Source organism: Bombina bombina, chromosome 5 (assembly GCF_027579735.1).
Source record: "Bombina bombina isolate aBomBom1 chromosome 5, aBomBom1.pri, whole genome shotgun sequence".
Lineage (NCBI taxonomy): Eukaryota > Metazoa > Chordata > Amphibia > Anura > Bombinatoridae > Bombina > Bombina bombina.
Window position 1 is genome coordinate 253482946 of NC_069503.1, and position 19483 is coordinate 253502428.

General features: G+C 35.9%; 1 protein-coding gene across 2 annotated transcripts in view; it reads left to right on the forward strand.

Moving 5' to 3' along the window:
- The window catches only part of LOC128660219 (phosphatidylinositol 5-phosphate 4-kinase type-2 alpha), a 487148-nt gene extending 469275 nt beyond the window's left edge, over window positions 1-17873 (forward strand). The window contains exons 8-10 of one of the 2 annotated variants that reach the window (XM_053713954.1): window positions 10263-10506; window positions 12027-12130; window positions 15726-17872. In XM_053713954.1, the coding sequence (XP_053569929.1) occupies window positions 10263-10506; window positions 12027-12130; window positions 15726-15806 (429 nt within the window). In that variant the 3' untranslated portion in view covers window positions 15807-17872. Of the gene's footprint in view, window positions 1-10262; window positions 10507-12026; window positions 12131-15725 lie in introns of both variants that reach the window. The other variant, XM_053713956.1, reaches the window with a different exon arrangement.
- The last annotated feature ends 1610 nt before the right edge of the window (window positions 17874-19483 follow it).

A 19483-nucleotide genomic window follows, 5' to 3' on the forward strand; every position in this document is an offset into this window, starting at 1 on the left:
CATAAGCAGACTCAGAGACTTTATGACCCTGCAGAGTTCCTTTTTCTTTGAATGTTTTGTAGGTGACTGAGGGACTCTTGGAGCTTTACGGAACTTTCTAGGTTTCACTGTTTACGTAAACCTTAGGTTTTTGAAGTATATACAGGGGGTACTTGTTACTGTTATGCTTTGTTTGCCTAATACGAGTTAGAAAACTTGAATTTAGATGCTTAACCCCTACAATTCCTGTTTGGTATTAGTGATTGCAGAACCGCCCACTGTAACACCACTTTATCTAGAACGGGATTCTGACTATTAATCATTTAAAAACAAATAGGCTGTCTAATTTTTTCCTTAGGTGCATTTAGATGTACTAGAGATAATTATACTATAATATTGGTCTTGAACACCTTGTTAAATATCTCCTTTCTGAAATGTACAGGTTCATAGGCATCACCCAGTTAAATTTCCATCTAAAGGTGCTATAGTGCACAAAGCATCCTATTACCTAGAATCTATTTTGCTTTGCACTCAAACTTACACTGCTAGCCATTATAGACGTGGTTTTTGTAACTATATTCATCATTGAGGTAAATCCTCAGAAATATTGCTCATTGATACAAAACCACTATGATGTGGGATTTGAAATATTTATAATTCCATTCTATATGGGACTTCAATGTCAACATATACAAATTCTTTAAAGAGTATTTCTTTCTGGATGTATACTATTATGTTATACCTCGATGTGTACTTTAGCTTGCCCTAGCAATATAGGTATTGACCCAAACATATTTGCCCTCAGACCTCGCTCAAATACTTGTAATAGTTCACAGTCATAAAAGACTCTTATTACTGCCTATACTATTCTGTGTTGGTACATGTTTGCGGATATTAATCCATATAGCTCCCTACAATATTAGTTACATATTATCTGTTATGGTTTATGTTATGCAAATTATATTTACTCTATATAGAGGTCGTTTTGATATGCTAGAATACCGCATCTTACAATCTGCTAGACATATATTTATATAGTTTAAGCTCAGAATTCTACTTTTTATATTACTTTGTTGATGGATGCTATTTTCCCTTTCAATATGATCTTAAGAATGACCTTATGCCTGAACACCATATTGAGTTCTCCATAACATAGCTGACCCTTAATAATATTTTTAGATTAACAGTTTACACATAACAAATAGAAAGGTTGTCCGCCTATACCTACTAATGTTAATTTATCCTTGAAATACGGAGGATGTACTACTTAGTTAATGCTTACTACAACTGTGGAGTATTATATAGTGTAGGATCAAAATGAGCAAGCTTACGATACATGTGTCTTGAGTACTCATGTTCACTGTTCACTAAAATGATCCCCTCCTACCTATATAAGAGCTGCTATCAGACAGATCATAGTAATATGTTTTAAATAGTTCAGTATTAACTATAATTAAGGTACTTGATGTTCCCTGCTCCCATAGCGGTTTTTGGGGTCATGCTTAGCCTCTGAGAATTGTATAATTCTTTTCTGGATGAGGGTTTATTGGCGGTATCAATTTTATTAAGTAGTATTTAAATGTTAGTTAACTGGAGGATAGAGCCTTATATTCTTATTTAAAAAGCTCTTCACTGTTTACGTTGAGTTTGGATATAGGTACTGTTATGGGCTGAGAGCCAGTGTAATCTACTTTATTAAGAGCTTTATTTATATCTAGAGGCGCTATTTAATTATTAACTGTCTGTATATAAGGATGTATTTACAAGTTCACTAAGGTTTTCCACATTTGTACCCCACAGGTTTATCTTGCCTTCCCATTCAAATTTACTTTAGTGAGGATTATTCTGTAATGAGAATATGAGTTTCATTTTTTTTTCTCTTTCTCTCTTCTTATCCTCTGCTTAATACTAGATAAAATAGGATAGTGCCATTGTATATGTGTACAGTCAAAAACCATATTTACTGAGGTCAAAGTTTAAGCTCCATAACACGCCCATCTAGAGAGAAACAGGCTCCATAATTTGTCTAATATTACAATTGAACCAACACTAAGCTGTAGCTAAATACCAAATGTATATTGCTTAGTCTTGGTTGGTCAGCTGTAACTAAGTTGTTAATAATACTGATATTTGCCCTGGACTTCTCCTCTCATGTTAGCATATAACCCCCTTAAGAAGCATTAACTTACATATCTAGCCTAAATCCCCCCATGGAATACTATCACTTAAGTACCTATAACTCTCAATCATTCCAATGTCATTTGGCGCTGACTGATATTTTGTCCTATAACTGCCCCTTTGATAATAAGATTTGATGTTCAACAATTTTTCATGAGAAGCTCTTTAATATGGCTCGCCCCCCCCCCCCCCACTTTTCCCCCCATTTAACGAGCGGCGCTTGCCCGCTGAACTCCCCCCCATAATATTTTTACTACAGGGAGTGCAGAATTATTAGGCAAATGAGTATTTTGACCACATCATCCTCTTTATGCATGTTGTCTTACTCCAAGCTGTATAGGCTCGAAAGCCTACTACCAATTAAGCATATTAGGTGATGTGCATCTCTGTAATGAGAAGGGGTGTGGTCTAATGACATCAACACCCTATATCAGGTGTGCATAATTATTAGGCAACTTCCTTTCCTTTGGCAAAATGGGTCAAAAGAAGGACTTGACAGGCTCAGAAAAGTAAAAAATAGTGAGATATCGTGCAGAGGGATGCAGCACTCTTAAAATTGCAAAGCTTCTGAAGCGTGATCATCGAACAATCAAGCGTTTCATTCAAAATAGTCAACAGGGTCACAAGAAGCGTGTGGAAAAACCAATGCGCAAAATAACTGCCCATGAACTGAGAAAAGTCAAGCGTGCAGCTGCCAAGATGCCACTTGCCACCAGTTTGGCCATATTTCAGAGCTGCTACATCACTGGAGTGCCCAAAAGCACAAGGTGTGCAATACTCAGAGACATGGCCAAGGTAAGAAAGGCTGAAAGACGACCACCACTGAACAAGACACACAAGCTGAAATGTCAAGACTGGGCCAAGAAATATCTCAAGACTGATTTTTCTAAGGTTTTATGGACTGATGAAATGATAGTGAGTCTTGATGGGCCAGATGGATGGGCCCGTGGCTGGATTGGTAAAGGGCAGAGAGCTCCAGTCCGACTCAGACGCCAGCAAGGTGGAGGTGGAGTACTGGTTTGGGCTGGTATCATCAAAGATGAGCTTGTGGGGCCTTTTCGGGTTGAGGATGGAGTCAAGCTCAACTCCCAGTCCTACTGCCAGTTTCTGGAAGACACCTTCTTCAAGCAGTGGTACAGGAAGAAGTCTGCATCCTTCAAGAAAAACATGATTTTCATGCAGGACAATGCTCCATCACACGCGTCCAAGTACTCCACAGCGTGGCTGGCAAGAAAGGGTATAAAAGAAGAATATCTAATGACATGGCCTCCTTGTTCACCTGATCTGAACCCCATTGAGAACCTGTGGTCCATCATCAAATGTGAGATTTACAAGGAGGGAAAACAGTACACCTCTCTGAACAGTGTCTGGGAGGCTGTGGTTGCTGCTGCACGCAATGTTGATGGTGAACAGATCAAAACACTGACAGAATCCATGGATGGCAGGCTTTTGAGTGTCCTTGCAAAGAAAGGTGGCTATATTGGTCACTGATTTGTTTTTGTTTTGTTTTTGAATGTCAGAAATGTATATTTGTGAATGTTGAGATGTTATATTGGTTTCACTGGTAAAAATAAATAATTGAAATGGGTATAAATTTGTTTTTTGTTAAGTTGCCTAATAATTATGCACAGTAATAGTCACCTGCACACACAGATATCCCCCTAAAATAGCTATAACTAAAAACAAACTAAAAACTACTTCCAAAACTATTCAGCTTTGATATTAATGAGTTTTTTGGGTTCATTGAGAACATGGTTGTTGTTCAATAATAAAATGAATCCTCAAAAATACAACTTGCCTAATAATTCTGCACTCCCTGTATATGCTATCCTTAGGCCCAATAGAGGCCGCAGATCTGACTACCATCTGTTATCTTATTCCCACGTAGCTAATGGGCCCACAAGAGGCCCTCTAACTAGTCAGCCAGTTTTGCTATTATATCTACAAAACCAGAGGTTTGAGAAGCTTATTTGCTGTCAGGCATTGTCGCTTATTTTTTGTTGTTTTTGTCTACCATTGCCTTTCTATATACGACAATGTTTATTGACAAATGATTTACGTGCATTTACTGTTGCAAACTTATCATTGTATGTTGTTTTTCTTAACGAATAACCTCAATAAAAAAATATTTAAAATTGAAATAATTATCGCAGCCTTAGACTCACTATAAGGTTTCTTGATTAAGTTAAGACTATTACCTGTATATCCAAATTTTATAAGAGAAGTAACAAGGTGGTCCCATGTGACAGAATCAAAAGCTTTACTTGCATCCAGTGATACTATTGAAATATCCTCTTTATTAGCTTTTTAATTATATTTGTCATTATACCATTGGTCTGAGATTGTTAAAAAGACTTTCCTTAAGTTAACATTAGAAGACCTTCCTTTCATGAAACCTGTTTGATCAGGGTGTATTATTGTGTCCAGTGAAACCTGTATCCTTTTAGCTAATATACTAGTCATTATTTTGTAATCAATGTTGAGTAGTGAGATGGGTCTATAAGAGTCTATTAGTTGTGGATCTTTTCCCGGTTTAGGTATGACTATTATTGTAGATTCGTTAAAGTGGTTCCAATTGTCCACTCCAGAGTCCATTCAGCAGAGCATTTAATGTAGGGGTTATTTTCTCTATAAGAATTTTGTAAAATTCGGATAGGAGACCGTCCGGAACTGCCGCTTTATTATTTGCCATTGTTTTGATTATTTGTCTTATTTCATTATCTGTAATAGGTTCATTAATTTTAGTTAGACAATTACTTTCTAGATTTGGAACTGTCAAGGATTCCCAAAATGTCTCCTTTATAGTAAAATTAATATGCTGTGCTGAATAGAGCTCCGTAAAGTATTCAAGGAAGGCCTTTTGTATGTCCTCTGTCTGAGTCCATATGTGATCTTTATTTTTTTTATTTTTTTATAAAACTTTTAGTTTTATGATTTTTATCAATTCGTGCTAGAAAGCTGCCCACCTTGTTACCATACCTATAAAACTGTGCGCAGGATTTTATATTTTCTCTGATTTCATTTTGCATAAGGTAATTGTCTCTATCTTTTTTAGCCTGAATATATTGTTGCCAATTATCTGCAGTTTTTGCCTGAATATATCTAGAATATTTGTTAATCAAACAATTAGTTATCTGCTGTCTATATGCATACATTTTTTTATTTTGTTTTATTTGGTATGCCAGAATTTCGCCTCTTAATACGGCTTTCGCGGCGTTCCAATATATATGAGTTTTATCAAAAGAACTGTTGTTAAACTGTTTATATTCAGCCCATTTAGATTTTAAAAAATTTATAAACTTACTATTTTTAGCTAAATATTTCGGAAAGAAGAACTGGTTGGATTTTCGACTCTTTTGTTTAGGATCTAATGTGATTGAGATAGGGGCATGGTCTGATATAGTTATTATGTCAATAAGTGTTTCATGGATACAATCTGTTAACTTCTCTGAAGTAAGGAAATAATCTATTCTAGATAAAAGTTTTTTTTTATTTCGAGAGACATGTATACTCTCTTTCATCAGGATGTCTGATTCTATATATATCAATTAATTTTAAATCTTGCTGAAACCTCTTTATAAGAAGGGACTCTCTTTTTCTTCTCGCTATTGTAGATTTATCTAGTAATTTTTGCCTTGTTACTTGCTCTACGTTGCCTCTACTTCTATCTACTATAGTATTGGGAGCAATATTAAAATCTCCTCCAATAATTATAGTACTTGTGGAGTGTATTAGCAGTTTATCCCATAAACTTTGCCAGAAGTCTACATCCTCCTCATTTGGGCCATATACATTGCATATAACAATCTTCCTATCCGCAATTTCAACTTCTAATATGATATATCTTCCTTCCTCGTCTCTCTAATTTATCAATTTTGTAGTCTATTGTTTTACTAAACAGAATGGCCACTCCTTTTTTCCTTTGATGCCCTGCGGTGTATATAACCTCTTTGACCCATCCCCCTTTTAATGTGATGGCCTCTTCCCCTTTTAGGTGTGTTTCCTGCAAGAGCAGTATCTGAGCACCTAATTTTTTTGTGTATCTCAAAATGGATTTACGTTTCATGGGTGATGTAATTCCCCCTATGTTCCACGAAACTACTTTAAGACTCATTTTCTCTAATCTGTGGGTTTATCTATTTCTAATGTGATTCATCCATAGCTATAAAGTGTTTGCGGGATAAGGCACCAATAATAACAAACAAAGGAGAAAAAGTAGAGAGAAGGGGGGGATAGGAGGAGAGAGAGAAGAAAAAAAAAACACATTACAGCTTTGTTATTGCTCCTTATGTATTTCTAAACCTCCTGTATGCTCATATAACTACCAACACGGATACCAACATACAGTATATGAGGCCCATTTATCAAGCCTACGTATGGAGATTGTGGGCCCGTGTTTCTGGCGAGTCTTCAGACTCGCCAGAAACAGCAGTTATGAAGCAGCGGTCTAAAGACCACTGCTCCATAACCCTGTCCGCCTGCTAAGAGAATCGCCACAATTCAGCCTGATCGAGTACGTTCGGGTTGATTGTCACTCCCTGCTGGCGGCCCATTGGCTGCAAATCTGCAGGGGGTGGCGTTGCACCAGCAGCTCTTGTGAGCTGCTGGTTCAATGCTGAATACGGAGAGCGTATTGCTCTTCGCATTCAGCGAGGTCTTGCGGACCTGATCCGCACTGTCGGATCAGGTCCGCAAGACCTTTGATAAATAGGCCTCTCTGTCAGAAGAATTTAGGGTTAAACCTTTCCGTATTTACATATTAACTTTAATAAATCGCCTAGTGGCCTAGAATACATACTGCATTACATAGTGATTGTTCAACTAGAGTGCTGACCGGACTGTATAAGAATTGATGACTGATGTGCAAACTATATGGTATTAAGGTCTTCAGCGTTTTGTTTAGCCTTGTTTATCTTGGAATTGTTATACATTTAAAGGGATAGTCAGGTCAAAATTTAAATGCACACGGATGAATTGCATCTTTGAATAGAAACATATTTGCAATATACCTGTATTGGCAAAAATGCCTGTAATAAAAGTTATCACTGTTTTAGTGTTAACATTTTTCTCTGCACATGCATGTGAAGCATATAAAGATATTCTCAGTGCACCTACATTTTAAATACTGCAGCTGCTCAGAGTGCAAGAGGAGCCTGTATGATGTCAGCAACTAACAAACTGAGTCAAATATTGGTGCACGGTGCATACTTAAATACACTTTAGAAACAGCTATAGCTTTTAATAGAAGCATTTTTGCTAATACATGTATTGTATATTACAAAAATATTCTATTCAAAACTTAAATGCATCCATGAACATTCTAATTTTGGCTGAAATAAAACTTTAAAATACTAATATAGAGAAAAGTGGTGATACCGGTATAAGGTATAACCAGAAAGACCAGGGAGAACAAGCAATCACCTTAAATAATGAAAGCAAATAAATGCATAAATCAAGCTTTAATCAAAAAATATATATACCAAATTTTACAAATAAACACAAAGATACACATAGACTAGACAAACAAACAAACACGTGGGCCCCTCATTCAGCTCAAAGAAACTAAACCTAAGCCGGCAATATAGTCCCAATATTAGTTAGTGAATATCATATTGTAGCATGCATGACTATAAACAGCAACTGTTATAAATCCACATGTAGAGAGAGATGAAAAACATGAAAAAAAACTCCAAATGATGATGAATAATGATGATGAGTAAAGCACAATCGTGAAGGGTTAAAGCAATGCGGTAATGATATGTGCAAAATAGTCATTTGAAAATGAGACACCGTTTGCAAAGGTTAGCTAAGAGCATAAACACGTGTGCAGCATCCCTACTAGATATCCATAACGCTGTGGCCAGGTGTGGGGTATCCACAAGATGCATCTCGCTTGTGGGATCCCCCACGTTGAGTGTTCAGCTTCCCCTACCATCAGAAGACCGAATCGCTTCAGTATCTGCCAGAGTGTGGAGGTGTAGTGAGTAGCGATAGGTTGATTCATCTGTGAGTTTTTTATTTGGAGTACTTGACGTATGGTATGAACTTGCCCACTTATTACTGGATGGTTGAATATCAATCTACCCTCTTACTTGTTCCCTACCTCTCATGTGGATACCCCACATCTGGCCACAGCGTTATGGATGTCTAGTAGGGATGCTGCACACGTGTTTATGCTCTTAGCTAACCTTTGCAAACAGTGTCTCATTTTCAAATGACTGCATTGCACACTTTATTGCCGTATTGCTTTAAACCTTGTTGCAACTGTGTTTCATTCATCATCATCACTCATCATCACTTGTTTTGTTTTCACCAATGACTCATTTGTTCTCTCTTTTTGAAATAAAACTTTACTCCTTGTATTTTGAATTGTTGACAGTGGTGTGTGTGAATGTGTGCACGCGTATCTGTGTGCACGAGTGTGTGTGTATTTTGTATTCATCAACTCTGGTCACTCAGCTGTGTTGCTCCTTTGATGCATTTTGAGATGTTATGCTATTTCTTACAAACATGTTGTAAAATAAGTTGTCTGTAGGCTGTTATGGCAGCTCAGGGAATGATGACAAGGGGAAGTATTCTGTTTTATTTTTAGGTTAGTATTCAGTAGTGCCTTTCTTGGAATTTGTATGGCTCATGTTATTTCTCCGAATGACAGAAAGCCCTTGATCTATGAACATTTTGATCAGTGTTTTGAAATGTTTGTGTCTTTTTGTATTTATTGGAACAGATGATATGACATATGTGAGTCCTATTGAATATTACTTGTGCCTGTATGGTTAGAGGAAGCCTGTGCCTGAAGGTTGTTACCGTCAAATGCTAGATTTAGTCTAGCAGCTTCTGATGATAATAGTTGTAACACTTTCCAAAGTGAGCGCACCACAATAAAAATAATAGTTGTAAAGATGTAACAAATGGTTGTTTGATTGCCAGTTATATTTAAAAACCAGGACATTTTTGCCCTACTCTCAACCTTACCAGGAGAATTAGGTGGAAATGCATCAATGCCATTGATGAAATGACACATGACATAATCAATAACATTATGGTGTTCCTAGTTCTTGCAGTGCTGTTGAGGATGGTAAGTTTGGATGCTGGTTTCTAAACATTTGAGTAAGAATTTGTATTGCAAAAATGTTGTTTATTTTTTTTATTCCTAACATATTTTTTTCATAAAATGTATTATAAAACCACATAATAATTATGCCATACCATTAATTAACTAACTGTGGATACCATAACTAAAATAATTCAATACTAGGAAATCATATTTATATTTTAAAACCATGATGATTTATCATTTTAAAAAAATGCATTGCATATGTCAACAGCACATGCTTTCCTGAGAAAAATAAAGCCACAACTGTATATACTGTACTTCAAAGGAACACCATAACCATTATATATTTTAAAGTACTGTGCTTGGATGTAAAAATAGATATTTCTATACTTTGAATTAATATATCTTGATTTTAAGTCGGGCTTTTAGAACCTTGTTAAACTTCTGGGCAATATGTTCAGCTGTTTGGGCTGTTGACAACTAAATTCTCTCATATCACTAAACATATTAAAACATGCAATTTGACATATTTTAGTGGAAATTCAAGTTGACCAAAGTATTCTAGAGCTAAAGGCATTTGAGAAATCAGGCTTATTATAGGATGTGTGAATCACTATAAAGCTGGAATTAAAAGGTTATTTTTTCTGCTTAATTTCTTAGATAGCAAAATAGCCTAGTTTATGACTTGCCCAATACAAATATTACTAGTCACGAACAAGAGTCTTGTCGTTTATTTTCCAAAACAGCTATCTATTTCATCAAGTTTGTATTTTGATAACTTTTAAAGTTTAATATTGCTATAAAACAAATTATTTAATTGTGTAGCTTATTTTCAAAATACAATAATAAACATTTAAAGCAATAGAAAAGAATCGTGTTTACTGAACATATTAAGAAGAAAAAAGAAAAAAATATAGAAAATATTCTGTTACATGGTATGTTATACTGCAACAGGGTCACCTGCTAGGACATAACTGTAGTATTATTATTATCAACAACATTATTATTATTATTATTATTATTATTATTATTATTGTGTTTCTGGTAGTTTCTAGCACAGCTGAAACTTATGGACTACAGTCTCTTGGTGGGAATCCATGACGTGGAAAGGGCTGAGCAGGAAGAAGTTGAGAGTGAAGATAATGAAGGAGAGGATGAAGTTGAGAGTGATGGAACCCACCCAGTTGGCACTCCCCCCGATAGCCCAGGGAATACGCTGAACAGTGTGCGGCTGCTGGCTCCTGGAGAGTTTGATCCAACTATTGATGTATACGGAATTAAAAGCCATGACAGTACGTAATACCCAAAGAAGAACTTTCAGTTTTAGAAAGTGTTACTTGAGCAGCTAATGGGATATGAACACAATAAATGAAAGTATAGCTGTCATGCAACCGAATAAATTAAAAGTATTTAGTGTGAAACCGGACAAAAACATTTGTTAGAATGTATATGAAAAACATCAGATAAACTTGTTCATTTTTTGTACAACAGGGAAATAAAAGCTGTTTAATGTATATCAAAACTATAAACATATAAATGATTGGGCACAACTAATACTACAGTATGCATGGTCATTGGCCAGTAAACACAACTCTAAGAGCTGTACAAAAACATACCTATACAAACATGAAAACAACTCAGGCTTAGTTTCCATTGCTGTTGTAAACTATGTAAACTGCTGGTAACGTAAAACATCTCCATAGACTTTAATGGAGACACTTGTTACCACTAGTTGACACAGTTTACAACAGCAATAGAAAATAGGCCTACATTTATATAGATTAAGATCATATGTTTTTGTAATAAATGATACAGTTTTATCTTTTAGAAGAAATAATAATAGTAGATGCTGTGATTTACCCTGTCTATAAACTGGTTTATAATACCATTTGCTTACTGTTTACTTTTTGTGTTGCATCAGATCTGACATAACTGTCAGTTTAGGTGGAAATGTTTCTAACCAATAAGTAATAAAGAATAAGTACTGGGTCTAGACCACTGGTTTTCAAACTTTTCTTCAGACCCCCCCCTAACAGGCCAGATTTTCAGGATTACCTTGGGTGAAAGCAGGTAAAATAACCATGTTCAAATATACTGAAAATTTTGGCCTGTTAGTGAGGCCTGAGGATAGGTTCGAAAACCAGTGGTCTAGACTGTCCCCTTAAACAATATTCTGTCGAACAGTTTCTTAGCTTGTATCATGATTGTGAAAATGCAGAAAATGTTAAGCTTGCATAAAAATGTATTGCATGTTATGCTTTCTAAAATTGTTGACTGTTCTGAATAGAAATACATTTTGTTGTGTGTGATCAAACTTGCAGGGCATTAGAGCTGTGGGAACAAGGGACCCGCTAATTTTAAAGCATGAGTTATATCAATTTAAGTGGTGACAACTTTACCATTCTCATGTGTGTAGATAGATTAATAAAACATAGGATTCAGACGCACTCTCATTGACAATCGCACTCATTGGATTCAAAGCACATTTGTTAAATCCAGTGAGTGCCGCTGTCTTCTTTAAATTTATATGTGTGTGTATATATATATATATATATTTCAGGCTTTGTTTTTGGTTAATGAAACAAGGATTGTAATTGGCTACAGTCTGCATCTTTCAGCTATTGAAGGGAACTGGATTTAGTAAAAAGTGTTTGTGCACATACAAACATGTATGCACTTTTTTCTTAAATATACCTGGGTTCAAAAATAGCCAAATTATATGTATAAGCAATATTTAGTTCATTTGCTTTACTCTGATGAATACACATCAAGCTTCTAATTTATTTTAATCTCTTGGTTTTCTTTTTTTTAGATGCACCTAGGAAAGAAGTTTACTTCATGGCCATTATTGACATTTTAACACATTATGATGCAAAAAAGAAAGCAGCTCATGCCGCAAAAACAGTTAAACATGGTGTAAGTTTATACATTTCTCTTTATTTTATTTGAGACAATTACAGACCAAGGGGTTGATCACGGTGCATTGTTTGATAATTATTGGCATGTTAACAGCTGATGATGAACCATTTCTGACAATCAGCCGCTGTCATTGTTTATCTGCAGCACCTTTTTCATTAGCTGTTAGGTGACAAATGGTGTTAGAAAGGTCCGAATTAAAATGTGCATGGGTGTATTTCAGTTTGAAATATAAGCAGTTTTGCAATATACTTCCATTAGCCAAAATGCTTCTAATAAAAGTTATTTTTGTTTTTTTACGGCATACGCACATATTCTGTGAAGGCCACTGCACCAGTATTCCAACACCATGTATGCTCAGAGAGGTGGCAGTGGTGTTTATTGCTTCTGAAGATGTAATATCTGTCATACATACTACTGTTGACCCTCTAGATAGGTGTGGTGTTTATTGTTTCTGAAGATGTAATATCTGTCAGGCATACTACTGCTGACCCTCTAAATAGGTGTGGTGTTTATTGTTTCTGAAGATATCTGTCATACATACTACTGCTGACCCTCTAAATAGGTGTGGTGTTTATTGTTTCTGAAGATGTAATATCTGTCATATATACTACTGCTGACCCTCTAAATAGGTGTGGTGTTTATTGTTTCTGAAGATATCTGTCATACATACTACTGCTGACCCTCTAAATAGGTATGGTGTTTATTGCTTCTGAAGATGTAGGCCGCGATCCGATAAAAATCGTCGCCCGCAAAATCCGGCGACGCCAAATTTTGCGCTGGTTTGGTATCCTATATACGGCGTAACCTAGAAGTTACGCTCGTATATTTCTGCCTTCGGCTGTAGTTTTTTGGCCCATAGACGGGTATACCAAACCAGCGCAGTTTGGTATGCAATATACAGCGTAAGGACTTACGTGGCGAAAATGGAGAAATCTTACTCCATTTTCACCTCACCACAAAATGCAGGCGTAGTAAGCCTTACGCTGAGTATTGGAGCCCTGTAGCTCCCTAAACTACCTGCAAAATAAAACTTAACACCTAACGCATGCGCTACCTGTCAACCACGATCCCCCACCGCAATCCCTAATAAAGTGTTTAACCCCTAAACCGCCGCTCCTGGACCCCTCCGCCACCTACATTAAATGTCTAACCCCCTAATGTGATCCCCCTACACCGCCGCCACCTACATTAAAATTATTAACCCCTAATGTAATCCCCCTACACCGCCGCCATCTATATTAAAATTATTACCCCCTAATGTGAGCCCCCTACTTTAACTATATTATCCCCTAATCTAATCCCCCTACACCGCCGCCACCTATATTAAAATGATTAACCCCTAATCTAATCCCCCTACACTGCCGCCACCTATATTAAATGTATTAACCCCTAATCTAATCCCCCTACACCGCCGCCACCTATATTAAATGTATTAACCCCTAATCTAATCCCCCTACACCGCCGCCACCTATAATAAATGTATTACCCCCTAAAATACTAAAATGTCCCTACCCTAAACTAAATTACAAATAGCCCTGAAAAGGGCCTTTTGCGTGGCATTGCCCCAAAGTAACCAGCTCTATTACCAGCCCTTAAAAGGGCCTTTTGCGGGGCATTGCCCCAAAGTAACCAGCTCTATTACCAGCCCTTAAAAGGGCCTTTTACTGGGCATTGCCCCAAAGTAACCAGCTCTATTACCAGCCCTTAATAGGGCCTTTTGCGGGGCATTGTCATAAAGTAATCAGCTCTTTTACCTGTAATCTAATCCCCTACACCGCCGCCACCTATAATAAATGTATTACCCCCTAATCTAATCCCCCTACACCGCCGCCACCTATATTAAATATATTAACCCCTAATCTGACCCCCCTACAACGCCGCCACCTATATTAACTATATTAACCTTAATTATATTAGGGTTAATATAGTTATTATATTATATATATTATTAATATAGTTAATAATTAATATAGTTATTATATTATATATATTAACTATATTAACCCTATCTAACCCTAACACCCCTAACTTAATTATTATTGCAATAAATCTAAATAATATTAATCTTATTAACTAAAATATAATTTATTGATAGTGTAGGTGTATTTGTAACTTAGGTTAGGATTTATTTTACAGGTAACTTGGTATTTATTTTAACTAGGTACAATAGCTATTAAATAGTTAATAGCTATTTAATAGCTACCTAGTTAAAATAATTACCAATTTACCTGTAAAATAAATCCTAACCTAAGTTACAAATACACCTACACTATCAATAAATTAATTAAATAAACTATAATTATCTAAACTAAAATATAATTAAATACACTAAACTAAATTACAAAAAAAACAAACACTAAATTACAAAAAATAAAAAAAATTGCAATTGTACAGATACAGGGCATTTATGAATCACATATTAGAGTGGTGCTGTCCTCAACAACATAAATTGTGGATACAGTTGGAACACTCTCTTACACAAATACCACAGATAGGAAGTAAATATTGGATGTTTAGAACTGAATACGATTGACAGGTGTCTAACTATCCCTTAATTAAGGAAATATTTAATATGTGGATTAAAATACTGCAAAACATAACCCCACATTGTATCTAATCCTTCCCTGCTCAACCCTATCCTTACAAACCCAGACTTTTCTGTGGGCATAGATTTCACCCCCTTATCACCACTAGATATTCATAGTTTAATACCCAGTGGTATCAGTGGCAGATTTGGCTAAACTACAACTAAAACAGCATTTAGACACACTAGGAGAAGGGTTGTTCTACCCCTAATTACGTTTTTGCCAACTAAATCAATTTTTGGTTCAGATTTCTGGACAGCACTATTTTATTAGTGGATTAATTTATCCACCAATCAGCAAGGACAACCCAGGTTGTTCACCAAAAATGGGCCGGCATCTAAACTTGCATTCTTGCATTTCAAATAAAGATACCGAGAGAATGAAGAAAATTTGATAATAGGAGTGAATTAAAAAGTTGCTTAAAATTTCATGCTCTATCTGAATCACGAAAGAATTTTTTTTGGTTCAGTGTCCCTTTGTTTCCCATAAGCAGAGACAAAATATAACTTGTCAACTTTCTGATTTTGAGTGCCTCTCCGCCTTCAGCATCCCATTAAAGAGAGCCTTGTCCAAATCATATCCTACCTACTTCATACTGACCCATTGATTCTGTCATCTTATGTTAAGAACTGACAAAAAGATTTACCGTTTGCTATATCACACACCAAGTGGGTGCACATTTTTAAGAACACAGCAAGATCAGCTCATTCCACTCAGACAAATACCAAATTACTTACAAGATGATATGTGACACGACAGAGATTTAAATATATTTGTTCCAGTGCTGGCAAAGTTGCTCAGGTAAAGGCTCCCTTTTCCATATACGGTGGGAATGCCCAAATATTCAAGTGTTTTTGGTCAGGAATTTTAAAGGCCATTAATAAATTATTCAACTGTATACTTATAGAAAATCAAAATGTATGGCATTAAAGATGATAAAGTTTTAATCACATTATCTATGTCATGTAATGTTTACTAACCAGTAAAACCTTATTTTTCATCTGTAGGCCGGTGCAGAAATTTCCACTGTTAACCCAGAACAGTATTCTAAGCGATTCTTGGACTTTATTAACAACATCCTGACGTAACGTCAGAGCAAACGCAAAAATGAGGACAGGCTTTGGTGCAACATGGATGAAAACGCAGGCAGTACTTGCTGTAACTATTGCTCACCATGCTGTGAAGATCCCCATAATTTACATCTTCTGGTAAAGATGATACAGGGATTTAAAACTTCAGTTGCTTCCTGGAACAGTCCCAGTTAATTCTTTCATTTTTTAAGGGGGGTGGGCATTATCACCAAAGTGAGCTACTAAGGAAATGCACAGATTCCACTGAGGAAGAGCTTGGTACTACATCCTGCACAACAATGCATGAGAAAATGATGGAACTAATATCAAGTGGTAAACTGTAGATCAGTTTATTTTATTTTTTGGTTTTTAAGACTTAGTGGGGACAAGGCAGTATTCATTGCAAAGAGAAAAGGAACGGTAAACTTTCTTTTTCTTCCGCTTTCTGCAACATTCAAATGCCTACGCACAGCTAACGCTTAAAAAAAGATAAAACAAAGCAAGAATACCTGAAAATGAGCTACGAGACATGATACAGTGCTTCAATGCAAAGGAGGACAGACAGCTAGACACTTCATTTTCATAATTTCAGCTTGTAACTGGTGATACCATCATTAATTCTGTGTATGCGTCTGTACAATTGTATCACAGTAACCTGCACATCACTTTAATTAAGACCATTTTTGTCGTAGGAGGGTTATTGTACCATCCACTTTATTGTTACAAAACGAAGAACTGCTTGCTGAAATATAGATTTTTAGGCAATATGATTTGATAACTTGAAACAGCAAAAGGACATAAATGGGGTTGGACTTGTATGTAGTGTTTATCTTTGCATGCTTTTTTCAGATGCAAAGGCATTTATTGTTTTTGCTGCAAGAGGATTGATTCCTTTTTGCAAAGCATTCAGGTCCTTACTAGTAAGGGAATGGTGCGCTTGCTTTTATTCTTTGTTGGGGGGACATTTTGGGAGTTTATTGTTTACATTGGAAGGAGAATAAGGGTGTTTTTGTTCATGTTTCCAGTATGTTGTTTTAATGTATGTACCTAAAGTTACTATTATGCAGTAGAGACAAATTATTGTGTTACTGAAGCAGACTCAGTGTTAGGTCACTTTCCTTTAACCCCTTGCTGCCAACTCCAGCAGCAAATGGGATTAAAGAGATATTGTTGTTGTCCAAATGAATGTATTTGTCTAGAGGCTTTTAAATGAAAATATTTCCTTAAGAAAAAAACTCTTGTAAACTGATAAAATAACCATACCCTGATATTTAATGGGAAATATTCTGCATATTCACTTTTTACTTCCTAGGACTGCTAAAGGCACTGGCACCACAAAATAGTTGTTTGTTTGTTTTTCCTTCTGTTTAACAGTAGCTCTTCCAGTATGGAGTAGGAATCGTGATATTCCATCTTGGGCCACATTGAGCTCAGGGGAAGAGCAGAATACGTGTCGCTCACAGCTTCTCGTTACCATATGATTTTGTTCATTTTAATGGTTTCACAACCTATTAAATAGGTTGCTCTAAGAAAACATAATTGACTTCTCTGATTTACATTATAACCCACCAAAGAGATCCACTCACAATCTCAACAAGCACACATTTAATTTAATGGGTTTGTGGTCTAAACAATTTAAACCAAATATGCTTTCATTGCTTTATTGTAAATTGGAGGCACCCAAGACAAACATTAAAGCTTATACAGATGTAAAGTTATCCAATAGTCACTACTGGAAGAACTTTACATCTAGTGAACTGATATGTGTGTCTTAGAAGTGTTTGCAATGTATAACCTATGATGGCCCACTAAACAGTATGACAAGCAATTGAAAATAATGAATGAGAAAAGCCTTTACAATTTCTGTTATGGACATTGTTCTTTATAATGGGGAGAGATGAGCCTATTATATGGTTCATAGGAATTACAAAGAACTCTCCTCTTAAAGGGATAGTCTAGTCAAAATTAAACTTTCACGATTCAGATAGAACATGCAATTTTATGTAACTTTCTAATTTACTCCTAATATCAATGTTTCTTTGGTCTCTTGGTTTCTTTATTTGAAAAGGCTGGAAAGTAAGCTTAGAAACCAGCCCATTTTTTGTTCAGCACCCTAAGTAGCGCTTGCTGATTGGTGGCTACATTTAGACACCAATCAACAAGGACTACCCAGATGCTGAACCAAAAATGGTCCGGCTCCTAAGCTTACATTTGCTTTTTCAAATAAAGATACCAAGAGAAAAAAGAAAAATTGATAATAGTAGTAAATTAGAAAGTTGCTTGAACTTGCAAGCTCAGTCTGAATCATGAAAGTTTAATTTTGACTAGACTATCCCTTTAATGAAAATATCTCATATTCTATCAGCTTGAAATGGCATTTGCAAATATTCATCATTATTTCATGACAAAAATAGTAAAATTGGATTATCAAAATGTGAGTTTATTTACAGCCCCCTCTTGTCAGGAAAGATTTAACTTATACCAACTTGAAACATTTAGCATTCTCTAGAGTCTAAGTAACGCTTAACATGTCAAATGAAATGCTTTCATTCTACCTAGGTGAGAATAACTACAGCCCTTACACTGTGCTGAAGTTGAACCTTTTAAAACAAATGTCCTAGCTACAGTGATTTTGCCTGTAGTAAAAGAGGGGGGGGGGGGGATATTGCATGACCTTTAGGGTTAAAATCTGAAACAAATGAATGTTGTGCCAGTGCTGTTACAAGGTCTCTGCATCCTGTTTACATTTGTAAGAGATATAAGTGGCTATCATTATGTTTGTTCTGTGCTGCATGAACAGCTCTAGCTGCTACAATTAGAGCGGCCTGTAATGTTTTGTGTTACAGGTTTGCATTAGCTTTACTAGGATGCAGCAAATATGAACAGATGTAACCGTTCATATACAATTGCACTGACCATAGAAAGGTTTCTTAAATACATGTATTAACTCATAGGCACCAGGACAGACTGTGCTGCACGTGTAATCTATTGGTGCATCAGGGCAGATTTTCAATTTTTTTTAAAATTTGCACATTTAAGACTTTAAAGGGATACTGAACCCAATTTTTTTCTTTCATGATTCAGATAGAGCATGCAATTTTAAAGGGACAGTCTATGCCAAAATAAACTTTCATGATTCAGATAGAGCATGTAATTTTAAACAATTTTCCAATTTACTTTTATCACCAATTTTGCTTTGTTCTCTTGGTATTCTTAGTTGAAAGCTTAACCTAGGGAGGTTCATATGCTAATTTCTTAGACCTTGAAGCCCACCTCTTTCAGATTGCATTTTAACAGTTTTTCACCACTAGAGGGTGTTAGTTCACATATTTCATATAGATAACACTGTGCTCGTGCACGTGAAGTAATCCAAGTCTGTCAAAAGAACTGAAAAAGGGGCAGTTTGCAGAGGCTTAGATACAAGATAATCACAGAGGTTAAAAGTATATTAATATAACTGTATTGGTTATGCAAAACTGGGAAATGGGTAATAAAGGGATTATCTATCTTTTAAAACAATAAAAATTCTGGTGTAGACTGTCCCTTTAAGCAACTTTCTAGTTTACTCATATTATCAATTTTCTTTATTCTTTTGGTATCTTTATTTGAAAATAGGAATGTAAGCTTAGGAGACGGCCCATTTTTTAGTTCAGCACCTGGGTAGCACTTGCTGATTGTTGTCTAAATGTAGCCAC